The 15446-nt window shown below is 33.1% G+C and overlaps 1 protein-coding gene across 1 annotated transcript; it reads left to right on the top strand.

Annotated features, from left to right (window-relative positions):
- Window positions 1-4778: 4778 nt before the first annotated feature.
- LOC134716835 (uncharacterized) lies at window positions 4779-6686 on the top strand. Its single transcript, XM_063579846.1, has one exon. It carries the CDS (start codon window positions 4779-4781, stop codon window positions 6684-6686), a length of 1908 nt encoding a protein of 635 aa, XP_063435916.1.
- Window positions 6687-15446: the final 8760 nt, after the last annotated feature.

Below are 15446 nucleotides of genomic sequence, written 5' to 3' on the forward strand. Positions count from 1 at the left end.
CGAAACAAAAAACGACATCTTGAAAACATTGTGATATAAAGCAATTTATTGTGACAACACATATTATTTTAAACATATAATTTATTTTAAATACATCTACTGACATAAAATATTTCCTTAAATTAAACAAAAAATATCCGAGTTTCGGTCTTCCATTGTTATGGGCCGTAGGAAAACCGGGTTGAAACTTGAGGGAAAACTCCTCCTTTAAAGTATTTTATACGTAAATTATAGGTTAATAAGTAAATTTCGTATTCATTCTCTCATGAATATCTAATTTAAATTGGTGTAAAGTCTGGCAGAGTACGCTGTTCCCACTAGGCATTGGACATCGCATTTGATTTATGTGTGGAATGTTCAGAACATCGGTCAAAGGACTACACTGGCTACAGCAAAACTAAGCTAAATCTGCCATCTGAATAATATGGTTGGGTACATGCGATTTGACAGCGTTCGATCAAAAGACACGATAAGTAACTGCACACTTTACACGAAGTCACTAAAAATCTTCGTGAACTTCTTTGTCCATATCAAAACTGTAAAATAACCTTCATAGAAACTCCTTCCTACTAAATTCAACAGTGGAATATCAAACAGAAACATCCGGACAGTTGCATCACCATCATTACTCTTCGACCTAAGCCATTGCCAAAGCAAAAATTAGAAAACCCGCAACAAAAGGTTAGCAATTCAATAGTACTTTACTCTATACAAGGTCGGAGAATATCAAGATACCCTCATGGCTCTTGTTTGGCTGCGTAAAATTGGAAAAAAGTACAAGTATGCAAACTGACTGATTTATCTAAATTTAAAAACAAGCTGCAACTCTAAAAACCAATACCAACTAGAACTTCAAAACCAATACTAACAATATTATTGACTCTCCTTTTCCATAACAACTTCAGGCTACGAGTTGACACAGAGTTCGATTGATCAGTGACTGGCAGTCGACAGCATTATCCACGAGGAAACTCATTAATGGTCAACCGTAGTCTAGTGCATTGGACCCAACTATCCTTATTCTGGTATCTATGACGAGTTTACTTAAAGAAACAACGAAAATAAGACCATAGCTTAAAGGGATCAAAAGCAACATCCATAATACTGACATAATACTGTAAATAGTGTATTCGAAATAACTGTAATTACACCATACAGATACATTCCAAAAAAATCAGCCATCAAAAGTAAATAAATGTGTCTTAACCTTCTATCTGTGTGTATAGACATTCACAAACTGAATTCTCAATAAGGAATGCAGTCGATAGTGGTATAATCCACGACGTTTTTATTGCTGAACAGTAGTTAGAAGAAGTTACCAAGTCCGACAACAAATATCAAAATGGACAAAAGCAATCTTAAAATACAAGTCATCAGAAGGAAAGAGGATGCTAAAATATACCGAGATATCATAACGGATCGTTCCCACAATGTAGATACAGCACTTATATAAAAAATACTATGAATGTTCTAATTACAAAATTTTGATTTTTTTCGAAAAATTAAGGCTTTTCTTATCACAGGCATAGATTATTTTAGTCGTATTTGGCCAACTTTTTGGAACTTTAGGTCTTCCATGGTCTTTAACTTTGTACTTGTTTGACCTTATAACTATTTTGATCTGAGCGTCACTGATCAGTCTTATGTAGACGAAACGCGGGTCTGGCGTATTAAATTATAATCCTGGTACCTTTGACAACTATTAACACTATTGGGTCAATGCCACTGCTGGTGCACGTTTCGTTCCCTAGGGTACCAGCAGCCCAGTAGTCAGCACTTCGGTGTTGACATGAATATCAAATAATGTCATTTTTATAAATTTCTTGTTCACAAAACTTAAAAAAATTTCGAAAAAAAACCTACGGATTTTCTAATTCCAGTCATATATTACCATAGCCGTATTTGGCACATTTTTTTGGAATTTTGGGATCCTCAATGATCTTTAACTTCGTACTTGTTTGGCTTTAAACTATTTTGATCTGAGCGTCATTGCTGGGTATTATGTAGACGAAACGCGCGTCTGGCGTATTTTATTTTAATCCTGGTACCTTTGATAACTTTTTACTGATGAACTATTATAAAAATTCTTATAATGAATTCATCTTTCTAAGAAAATGATCCCTCATCAACATGCCATGATTATATGTAAGTAAGAGTCACGGTGATCGTTATCAACAAAATGTTCCATTTGATTTTTACATCTAATGAACATCCTAATAACTATTCATATTAACGTTGTCAGCAAAACTCTAAATGTACATACATTGTTAAATAATTCAATAGACTTGTCAACCATAATTCCTGTAAAAAGTTGGTAAAGCTAATGATTATATCCACGACATACCGACACAAAACCATAAACGTTGCTTTTTGTATTTCCCTCGAGATGAAACACCTTGTAAACTTGGTAAATAATGATTTTATCAGTCTAGTTTTCATTGGACATTTTGGATAAATATAACCAGGAAGATTTGGACTTTTTGCGATTACAAATAAATTAAGATCAGACATTATATTTTAAGTGCTAAAGTGACAATTTGTTAATCCGTCTATCTAACCTTTTATATTTCTTTGTGTGTAAATAATTCTATTGTTAAATATATGTTTGTCGTGATGGAAATCACTCTGACCATGACAAGTTAATCCGTTGGACACTAATCCTTTGCTATAGATACTGTTTTCTATATATGCTTTGTATGTTATTTTGTAGTCAGTTTAGGTCTTAGGTCTGGTACTGTCCGGACCTTGCTAATAAAGTTTAAAGTATTGGTATTCCGTCTTTGAATAACTATAACACGGAAAACGCCCGGTTATATATTGGTGGAGTATATAACCGGGCGTTTTCCGTGTTATAGTTATTCAAAGACGGAATACCAATACTTTAAACTTTATTAGCAAGGTCCGGACAGTACCAGACCTAAGACCTAAACTGACTACAAAATAACATACAAAGCATATATAGAAAACAGTATCTATAGCAAAGGATTAGTGTCCAACGGATTAACTTGTCATGGTCAGAGTGATTTCCATCACGACAAACATATATTTAACAATAGAATTATTTACACACAAAGAAATATAAAAGGTTAGATAGACGGATTAACAAATTGTCACTTTAGCACTTAAAATATAATGTCTGATCTTAATTTATTTGTAATCGCAAAAAGTCCAAATCTTCCTGGTTATATTCGCCACTACTCCACCTAAACTCGGTCTCCGAGTTTGCCGAATGAATTTTATTATCGTCGTGGGTATCCGCCTCCTCGCCGATGATTGCCACGCGAGCAAATTGCAACACCTCGGTTTGAATGTTTTATATCTAGAAGTTGAATGTCGTGTCTACTGTTTACGTTCTCTGCCCTAAGTCTCTGAATTGTGTCTTCCATATCATGTAAGATGCGATTGTACTGCATGTCAGTATTTTTGAACTCCATTGTTAAGCGTTGTCTAGAGTTCGTTAAATTTAGGTTTTCCTCTTCCAGTTGAACTACTACTCTTTCCAAATGCTCAGTTCTACTTCTATGTTCGGCTAACTCGTGTTCTATCGTTTGAATTATTCGGCCATGTTCTAAACGTTCCAAATTTACTTTGTCCAAACTGTTCTTTAAAATAACATTTTCTTTTCTTACGGTATCCAATTTTGAATTTTCACTTTTGAGTAGAGCTATTTCTTTCAACGAGTTACTGTGAGAAACTTTTAACTTCTTTAGGTTCTGTTTAGCGGATTCGTTCTGTATTGAGCACGTAAAAACGGAGAGTTCCTTGTCTTCGAGTCCTTGAAACGGAAATTGAGACATTTGTTTCTTCTCGATAAACGTTCTCATACGGTCACTGTCTCTCTGAATTTTGGATTTCGACTTTGATTTCTTCTTCGATTTTGGGTTTTCATATGACTTCACTTGAAAACTACACATACGGGCAAAATGTCCATGATGTCTGCACTTGTAACAATGAGCGTTAGCTGCATAACATCGATGGTAGGTGAAAATGTTCAATGTCTTACCGCAATATTTGCACAGAAAGTCCAAACAGGTATTTTCTTTTCTTATCGGAAACGGATGTCCATTTCTGCAAGGCTGGTAATTCCAGGTTCCTTCCATTCTGTTGCTTCTGGAGGTATCCATTTACTAGTTTGGGGGAACTAGCTCAAGATCGTGCCGCGGGTACCTCAACCAATATATAACCGGGCGATTTCCGTGTTATAGTAATTCAAAGACGGAATACCAATACTTTAAACTTTATTAGCAAGGTCCGGACAGTACCAGACCTAAGACCTAAACTGACTACAAAATAACATACAAAGCATATATAGAAAACAGTATCTATAGCAAAGGATTAGTGTCCAACGGATTAACTTGTCATGGTCAGAGTGATTTCCATCACGACAAACATATATTTAACAATAGAATTATTTACACACAAAGAAATATAAAAGGTTAGATAGACGGATTAACAAATTGTCACTTTAGCACTTAAAATATAATGTCTGATCTTAATTTATTTGTAATCGCAAAAAGTCCAAATCTTCCTGGTTATATACATGCAATTATTTATTTAGAAGTCTGCAAGTTGTTTTATGTATTCTATTGTTAAATGTTTCTTGAACATCAGTTTAGGTCGAAGATTATCTTCAAAGAACGAATAGCTAACGACGAAACAGAAACGAATGCACAAGTAGATTTGACTAAAGAATTTTCCAGTCTTCACGGTGAATTTTAAAGGCTAGGAACTACAAAAGGTCTTACTAAATTGTTACTGCAAACAAACGACTTTTCAAAATGGCCGAAAGAGGAGCAGACGACTGGGAAGGTTTATGTCACCCATGTAAAAAGATGGGAATATGTTCTACTGGAAGCGTGTATTGTCGGGAATGTGTGCAAATATATTGTTCTAACTGCACCAAATTACATCAGGTCAACCAGGTTGGTAGCGGACATTACCTTAAGCCATACCTTCCACACTTGAAAACTGACGAGAAGAAGAATGAATTTGACATAGCTTCCTTCAAGTTTGATCAATATGGAAAGGAAGAGAAGAATTTACAGAAAGTCAAGTATAACTATATTACAGCACTTTCAGCTGATCACGATCATACCAAGAAGAATTACCCGGATGAGATCTTCTGTTTAAAGCATAAAGAGGTTGTTTGCAAGAACTGTAAGTTTCGACGACATAGCTTATGTACAGACTACCTACCTGTCCGACGAGCAAGCGAAGTAATGATGGAAAATGGGCATTATCTTCGTGATATTGAAAGATTAAAAACCTGTAATCTACGATCAGCAGCGGCAATAAAAGAAACTCGAAATGAACGAGAGCGTTTGAATTCTACAGAAAGAGAAATCTTGGAATTAATACAAAATCTTAAACATGCTGTTATAAGTAAAGCATACCGGTTAGAAAATGAGCTTCTTGGGAAAATATATGCCTCACATGATACATCTTTCAGACAATTGACAAAAGCAGAAAACGTTTTAAAACGTGTCAAAGATAACACAGACGAGATGTTAGAGAATTTAAAAGAGAAAACAAAAGAAGGAATTGAAGCATCAGACTTTAAATCCCTAATGACATGTCACATCAAAAGCCTTATGTTTCATGACATGCTTGAGCGACTTTCCGATTACTGTGACCTGGGAAATCTACATGAATGTTTATTTGAATCAGAATATACAATTGATTCCATAACTCATTGTCTTGGATCATTTGGCACTTTATCCATTGACAAATTAAATTCAAAGGTGCCATCGATTTTATTAAATACGAGAGATAAACCAACCAACGATGCCATTGTACATATGGATAATGACTTAAGCAAGGTGTTGGGGAATAAAAGTGTAACATGTGATGACATTAATCTGGAAATCATCATGGACAAATATTCTAAACACGAAAAACGTGTAACTAGATGGTCTGATCCGGATATTTTGAAACAAGGAATCGTTGGAATTATTTGTTTAGACAAAGATGATTTACTAGCACTTGATAGGACATCATGTTCTGTAATGTTGATAGATAGATTGGGTGAACCTATTGCGTCCTATGGATTCAACTGTTTACCATGGGCGATGACCCTTTACGATGAAAACACAGTGGCGATAAGTGTATCAGGGGAAAACAAAATATATCTGGTTGCCGTAGAATTTAAAGAGTTTGTGCTTAAAAAAGAAATAAACTGTTCGGTGGAACCATCGGCTGTTACAGGCTACCAAGACAACATTTTCATAACTAGCTACCCTTGGAGTGACATGGCAGCAGTTTACAAACTTTCAGATGACGGTCACGTTTTGGGTACACTTGAAAAGGAAGCGTCAGGAAAACGTCTGTTCAAGGCACCTTTAGACATTGCTATTGACAAAGCGTCAAAGGATTTTTACGTTTGCGATTCGGGCTTAAAAATGATTTTTGCTTTTAACGAACTTTTACAAGAGAATTTTAGAATAGACTTAGAGTATATGGGACATCCTTCGGCTCTTACTTTAGACTCAAATGGCAATGTTTTTATCTGTGGAAAACTGTCAAATGTTATTTTCAAAGTAACAACTGCCACTAAGAAAGGAAGCATCGTATTTACGGAGGATGCAGGTCTAGGACGACCTCAGGCTATCTGTAATATTCCAGACGAAGGTTCAGTATGTGTTCTTTGTGCAAGAGAAAACGAGTTCAAAATTTTAAAGATACATTAAATTCTTAATTATATACTTTGTTATTAATTATGTTATCTAAGGTCGTTTGATATATTGTTATTTCAAGAGAAAAGACAAATTATGAGTTGTAAGAAATAATAAAATAAACCATATGATTTCTTAAAAAATAAAAATAAAACTTTTATCTTTCTTTTCGTTTTCAGTTATTAAAGCAAACCTTCAGCAATGTTTCCCTGTTCGTTATAAAACCAGCAGTACTTACTATTTTCGACACCAACGACAGTGTACCTATCTTTTTGTTTATATCCCTTTTTTTTTTTTTTTATACATTTGGTCATTCCACTGATTGCAATTTTCAGGAGAAGTATGCGATCTACGAAATAAACCATAATATATATATATAAAAAAAGTTTAACCCATAAACATGTCCATGTGTCTGTCATAAGTAAACAACATTTTATATTTTAAGGCATACAAAAGATGCTATTTTTTCACAAGACATTACCAGAATATTCGATTGGGATTTTGCTTTACGTGTTATCATGATTGTATGAAAACTTGTTAATTGTCAAAGACCATATATTGTCCTTTTGATGTCCATTGTGTTGTTGTCTTAATGACGTTTTGCTCTTATATCCTCTTGTTAACAGTATGATTTTAATAGAGATCATCACAACTCCACATAACTACTACTACAAATAATAATTACAAAACCCATACTAATGGTACAGAAGTAAAACAATAGCACAATTAAAAGAAATACATGAACTAACGATTATCTTAATCTGCTGCTACAGTAAATTACAAAACCTCAATAGAAATACAACAGGAGCAAATAACTACAGCACACCGAAACTACTAATTTAGAAAATAGCAATGCTACAAACAAAACATATAATGCAAGAAATAACGATGGCTTCGACTGAACTAATACAGCGGCAAAAACTATGACAAAATTTAAAGTACTACTACAGCATTTACAGCAAATAAAAATGGCACAATCAGAATTAAAAAACTGCAGTACAAATACTACAACAAAACCAAAACTTCATCTGCAGCAGAATTGTAGCGCTTTCGAAACTAACGCAGTATTAACTACAACAAAACAAAAACATGTTTGACCCGTACGCATTTGTCATTTTGGGGGTCAAAACTAGTATCAAAATAGATAGCTACAACACAACTAAAACTACTAATTCGACAATTTAATACTGAAGTAACCAAAACTCCTAATAAAGCAAAAAACTATAGCACAACAAAAAAGTTTTCAACAGCAAATAACTTTAGCACAACAAAACATATTACTATAGAAATGACTATAGCAAAACTAAAACTAATACAGCACCAAATAACAGTAACACATCAAAACTTAGTGAGAAAATCATCAAAAGCATCATCAAAACTATTGTTATCAACACAACAAAACATTCATACTAGATCATCACAGTGTTATGAATAATATATTTACTTATAACAGGATCTCAGACATTGCATATAAACTATTAGATTTTTAATGATTCTTGATCATATATATCTGATTTTAATGTGAATAATGCTTTGACTATGGAATTCCAACATAAAATTTACAGCTTCACTGAACTCTGGACAATGTCGATTTGGACATGTGTTATACACAATTATCTATCGCTGAAGATTATGTGTTGTCTTTTTTCTGTTTTTTTTTCTGTGCAATATGGTCAAGTTGTCTCTACCATACTTCCTGAATTTTTATCATGTTTCGCGGTTAAAAATAATTCAACAGAAAGTAAAAAGTGTATTTGAACATGTATGTTCATTAGAAATATTGTCTCGTGCAAAAGACTTTATACGAAATCAATTTTGTGTCTAAAACGGTGAACTTAATCCATTGTAATAAGATTGAGAAGCGACATATGGTTCTTAATGAAAAAACATAAACATCGGTATTTGTGATTTTTTAGGCAGTTAAGATTTGTGTGCTACCCAATACATGCTGAAATACGTGCCATTGTTATTATCTAGCTGGATACTATGTTATTTATAACTTATTGGACATTTTTTTCATACTTTTCATTCTGGATTACAAAAAATATGACCAAAAAAAACCTTAAATGATCGTCGATTTTCCCAAAAGTTTTGAAGTTGCACATAGGAAGTAGAGCACATAAGGAATCCTTATGTATTATATTATCCCCTGAGCTTTTGGCTAAGATGTCAAAGAACAAATGTATAAAATATTTAATCGCCGAAAATCTCTAAAGACAAGTAGTTTAGATTTCCCAAATTGCAAAAGTCGTAGGAATATTGTTTGTCATCAATACGTAGTCAACTAAGTCAGTAGTCTATTAAAATAAGTTCGACAGATCAAGCTGTTGGCGGCAATTTTGAACTAGAATACGAAATTTTGTATCTGTTCAATTTTGACGCAGGGGTTCAAATTAGCGGTGGTCCGAGGTCCGCGACCTTCCTTTTTTGCAGTCGGACTTTCTACTTGGTTACTAGCTACGCCCGACGGACCTTGAGAGAAAATAAAAAAATAACTTACCAAACATTTTTACCAAAGTTTTTTAATACAATCTCAAACTTATTTTCATCATTACTATCCATGACAGCGATGTTCAATTTGTTCAACCGCTAGATTTATACAGACAATCGCAAACAAATAATGTGTAAATCCGAGTAAAATCGTATCTCACTCCATCTGTCAAAAACAACATTGAAAACAAAATGGCTGCCGGGGAAGACAATTACAAGATCGGATCCGATTCCGGAAGCGGATAATGGTAATCCCGGGTTTGGCTATCATTTAAAAAAAATCCAGACAGGTGACAAAATACATCTATGCATGTTAAATAAATATAAACACTAGAATTGAAAACCAAAAGATATATGTAAAAGAAAGAAAAAGCAGAAAACATTTTGTAAATTTTTATTTATCAGTGATAAATGTTGGTAATGCATGTTAGATGCTTTTAAAGTTAAACATATTACTGCAATTTCAAGGGGTATTTTTTTCTTCTCAATTTTCATGGGTCAGTTAAAATAGCTGGGAGTTTCTTATATAAAAAAAAGATGTGGTATGATTGCCAATGAGACAACTGTCCACAAGAGACCAAAATGACACAGACATTAACAACTATAGGTCATTATACTGCCTTCAACAATGAGCAAAGCCCATACCATTACCACATAGTCAGCTATAAAAGGCCCCGATAAGACAATGTGAAACAATTCAAACGAGAAAACTAATAGCCTTATTTATATAAAAAAATAACTATGAAACAAATATGTAACACATAAACAAACTTGGAAACAGTCGAGATCCCCACCCCTAAACCATATTTATTCATGTATGGGACAACATATAATTAATCAAATGAAATAGAGGGGGAGTCCCTGGGGATCACCCCATCCCTCCTGTTTGATTACTTGGTAACGGTCGAGATCCCTATCCCTAAACCATATATCTTCATGTAGTGGACAATATAACAAATCAAATGAAATATGTAGAGGGAGTCCCTGGGGATCACCCTACCCTTCCTATTTGAGAACTTGGAAACGGTCGAGATCCCCACCCCTAAACCATATGTATTTATGTATGGAACAAGATGACAAATCAAATGAAATATGTAGAGGGGAGTCCCTGGGGATCACCCCACCCCTCCTATTTGAGAACTTGGAAACGGTCGAGATCCCCACCCCTAAACCATATATATTTATGTATGGGACAATATAACAAATCATATGAAATATAAATGGAGTTCGTGGGGCCACTCTACCCCTTCCTCTTTGAGAATTTATAATGGTTGAAATCCACAATCTTAAACCATGTATATTTATGTATGGGATAATATTACAAATCAAATAAATTATAAGGGGGTCCCTATGGTCACTGTACACCCTCCTGTTTGAGAACTTGGAAAAATTCGAGATCCTCATCCCTTAACCATATATACTCATGTATGGGACTATCATAACAAATCAAATGAAATATAGGGGAAGTCCCTGTGGTCACCATACCCCTCCTGTTTAAGAACTTGGAAACAGTTGGGATCCCCACCTCTAAATAAAATGAAATATAGGGAGAGTCCTGCAGTCACCCCACCTTTAAATTAAACCATATATATTCATGTATGAGAACTGATCAAATGAAATATAGGGAGAGTCCTTAGTGTCACCCTACCTACTCCTGTTTGATAACTTGTGTACTGTTTAACACAAACTCAGATTTCTTTCCAGGGAAGCAAGTCTATTCATACTTTTACAAGCTCTTACTAAAGTCAATTTGAACTTCTTACAGTCAACCAATACTGCCCCCCCCCCTTTTGAAAAAATAAATTGGTTGCTTATATAGGGAATCACTGAAGCGTGACATGAGCGGGCCCCCTCTTACAGCAGTCAGTGGGCCCCCACTTATGAAAATTTCTGGATCCGCGACTGCGAACTGCAATCATTGCAAACTTGTACCACTGAAGACTCATGACCATGAAAAAAAGATACTTGATATATGTGTTGCTTTTAAAAACTTTGACAAAATATGAATTATTTGCCTCAATGATTAATTCATTAATGAACATAAATGTACAATATATGATTGTTTAATGTTTGTTCTTTTTAAAAAAAAATTAAAAAAATTTGAAGCAACAATATTTGTCTTATTATATAAACTTCTGCAAATTTTGCCTCTGCTTTTTTTACTTAACTGCCTACAGCGCCTTTGGTGCTTTGATTTTCCCTTTTTATCCATCTTTTTTTCAATAACTTTATTCTAAATTAAAACTAGTTTTACAATATGTTTCCTATTGTTCGAGGGTTTTTTATTTGTTGAAATGTTTATTATCAATTTAGGTCAATAGTAGTCAGATGTAAAGCATATAATGAAATGAATATAGGAGGTTTAGTTGCATAATGCATTTTAAAGTGAATCGTTAATGTAAATACAGACGAAACAACCGCAGATTTTATTAATACAGGTTGACATCAAGGAAAAAGAAGATATTAATTTGAACATTCTAAATATCTCTCAACTGAGTAATTATGTCATGTAATTTTGTACATATATTTGAAGATTCTCAAGTTTCTGTTAAGTTTTTGGTTACTCCATTCTATTAAATACTATGTCCATCAAAATGCACTTTAAAACTACTTTTTATAAAACAAAAAAAAAAACTTTTTTAACTGTGTATTCTACAATATTTTTGTTGTAAATGAGTTTTGAATCTTTTAGCATAATACTTAAAAACAGGACTTGAAATGTCAGAAGATGTGCACTATTTATATATCGCCATTCTGCTACAAGTTCTATTTAAGAAATACCGTTTATTGCTAGCAAATACAAAAAAGACGCCATTTAATATTAATCTTTTCAGCAGGATACAAAATTGGTTGTATACTTTCCGCTCATTAATTGTGTTTTTGTATTCGAATAATAAATATGTTTAATAAAAATATCATAAGACACAAATGCATAGCACATTGTTAGTCTGATTATCCGATAACTCACACGAACGATGGTACTTAAATGTCTACTATCTTCATACTCTCTTGAATAGCCATGCTCACATATAACTGATAAAGAGACACACAAAAAAACGAAATTTCGATCAAAGGTGACTTTTTATTAGTAATTTGATAGCATGGTACCGCTTTCGATCTGATTTTCATAGTATGATCTTTTGTTGTGCTATTCCACCCCTACCTAAGCTTATGGAGAGCAAACATGTTTTGACAAGCAGTTTTTCACATGGTTGTTCTTTTGTCTTTGATTGACGGACGTATCATTGACAATCATTCCACATCTCCTTGTGTTTTTCTTAAAATCTCATTCTTACTCGTTTACACTCTAGAGAGATACAAATTATAGTCACACGAATTCAAAAACTTCAAAGACGGATTGCATTATGATTTTCATAGGAAGAAATAAACACGTGACTCATTAGAAAAGCTGTTTCTTAAATGGTATAAGATTTGAAAGTAATGCAGAATACGCTTGTGCAAACAAGAAAAAATGAAACATTTCAATTGAGAAAACTAACGGTCTACTTTATAATTCATAGATTACATACTAGCACACCATAAAAGTGAGATTCGCATCATAAACTTTTTTTTCATTATGATTTAAGTGATAACTAAGTCAATAGTTAATTAACTTTGTTTTGCTGACCTAATAATTTGTGTGTACATATTCACTTTAGTACTAAGGCATTTCCAACTAAAGGAATATATTCACTTACCTGGACTTAGTAAAACATTTAGGAATATTGGTTTTCAATGCTCAATAAATTCGTAATTTATTTGGCCTTTTTACTTTGATTGAAATGAGCGGTACTGATGAGTCTATTGGTTTACGAAACGTCCATCTGATCCAAATACAAATTTCAATCCTGGTATTAAGAATGAGTTTATTTTGCAGAAAAAAAACCATATAGGGTCAAACATTTCACGCAATCGAAATTTCTTAGAAAAAAATCAAACTTATTGGCAGCTAAATATGGGTACAAGTTATGAATCTTCAGCTCTTTATCATCATTGTTTATTCTATATATATCAAGCTCTAGTTCGAGGACAAACGTGTTGTGAGATCATATTCAAGGGATTACCAAAAAATGTAATAAAATAACATATTAAAAAAACCCACTTGATATAAACAATGGCGATCAATGAAGTTGATAGATTACCTTCTGTCTATAAGCGATAACTTTTTGTTACCGACTAGGAAAAACAACCAGGGTTACGGAAATGTACTCTTATTTAAATAAATTTCAATTATCGATAAAAGATAGAAAAACAATATATAACGTTTAATTGGAAACACCTACTAGAAAGATATCAATCCATAATGCATAATTGTAAAATATAATTGTGAAAAATAAAATAATTGTAATGTGATTGTATGGATAAGTATAATTGTGTGTTTTGTATTAGTTAATTGTGTAAACTTACACTTATGTTTACTGTCATTAAAATGTCAATATAAATAGAGTGTCGATCAAAATATGTTAGCACTTGTCTATAAATATATTATTTTTACCTTTTATTCTTATTTTCAATTAAAATCAGAATGTTTTACTGACGATAACTGATACAATTTCTTATAAAAAAAAAAGATTAACAAGCAAACTAATTGAGAACGAAAATCGGGAATGTGTCAAAACCTAAAATGACAAAAAAGAGCAGAAAAGGGCCAAAAGCCTACAATGGATTATCAACACAAAAAAATCAGAGACGGGCCTCAGCTGACCCTTAAACACAAATGTGTACTAGTTTATTGAAATTGGACGTCCAACTAAATTCCGAAGCATATAAACAAAAAAAGATTAAAAAAAAAACATACTAGACATGTTTTGTAAGATCAAGGGTATTTAGCGACGGTACCCTCCGTTTATTCTAAGATTCGTTATTCTTTGTTTTTGTTTAAATTTCAATTTATCATTTTCTATGTTAGATAAAAATCAACAATGCGAAACTGCTTAAAATTTAGCCAGGGATTTTTCAAAATTTTTGTCATATCACAATGATGAATATCTTATTTATTTCATTATTTTTCAACATCTATCTCGTACTTTTATATCTTAGATTACATTTGAAATTAAACTTAATAATTCTTGAACTTGGCCCTTCATCTTTGTTGTATTTTGTATATACTTTTAACTGTTTGAATGAAATATCTTTTTTTCTATACATGCATATTAGGGAACCGGATTTGGGGCAAAATCAGAGTTGTAGAATACCAAACTTCAGTCCAAACAACCCGACCGGAAACTGTGGATTGATTTCAATCGACAAAGGCCGGATTTCATACCCGGAAATAATAAATATTTTATGAATCAGTGCTTTATCAGCACCAAAAGTCAATGCTTTATCTGCAGTCAGTGCGACATGAACATTAAAACAGTGATAAATTGGCTGCAAAAGTTAATGCATAATTGGTAGCGGAAGTAAACGCTTTATTGGCAGCAGAAGTAAATGCATTATTGCCAAGTAAGCAGAAGTAAATGCTTTATTGCCATATTAGCAGCAAAAGTAAATTCTTCATTGGCAGCAGGAGTATATGCTTTATTGGCAACATAAAACAAATGCTTTATTTCCATATTAGCAGCAAAAGTAAATGCTTTATTGGCAGCAGGAGTAAATGCTTTATTGGCAGCAGAATAAAATGCTTTATTGCCTTATTAGCAGCAAAAGTAATATTTTATTGCCATATTAGCAGCAAAAGTAATGCTTTATTGCCATATTAGCAGCAAAAGTAAATGCTTTATTGGCAGCAGGATTAAATGCTTTTTTGGCAGCAGAATAAACTGCTTTATTGCCATATTAGCAGCAGAAGTAAATGCTTTATTGCCATATAAGAATCAAAAGTAAATGCTTTATTGACAGCAGAAGTAAATGCTTTATTACCATAATGGCAGTAAAAGTAAATGCTTAATTGACAGCAGAAGCAGCAAAAGTAAATGATTTATTGCCTTATAAGCAGTTTAAGTAAATGATGTATTGCCATATTCGCAGTAAAAGTAAATGCTTTATTGCCAAAAAAGCACAAAAATTAAATGCTTTATTGCCAAAAAAAGCACAAAAATTAAATGCTTTATTGCCAAAAAAGCAGCAAAATTAAATGTTTTATTGCCATATCATCAGCAAAAGTAAATGCTTTTTAGGCAGCAGAAGTAAATGCTTTATTGGCAGCAGAAGTAAAGATGCCTTAGTGTTATGTTTAAAATCCGGTTGCCAAATTTGTGTGTTTTAAATGCAATGGAAAGACCCTGTGAATTTAAGTGAAACTGTGTTTAATTCTTCAACTGAACCAAACAACAGAAATAAAGC

This window comes from Mytilus trossulus, chromosome 4 (genome assembly GCF_036588685.1).
Source record: "Mytilus trossulus isolate FHL-02 chromosome 4, PNRI_Mtr1.1.1.hap1, whole genome shotgun sequence".
NCBI lineage: Eukaryota > Metazoa > Mollusca > Bivalvia > Mytilida > Mytilidae > Mytilus > Mytilus trossulus.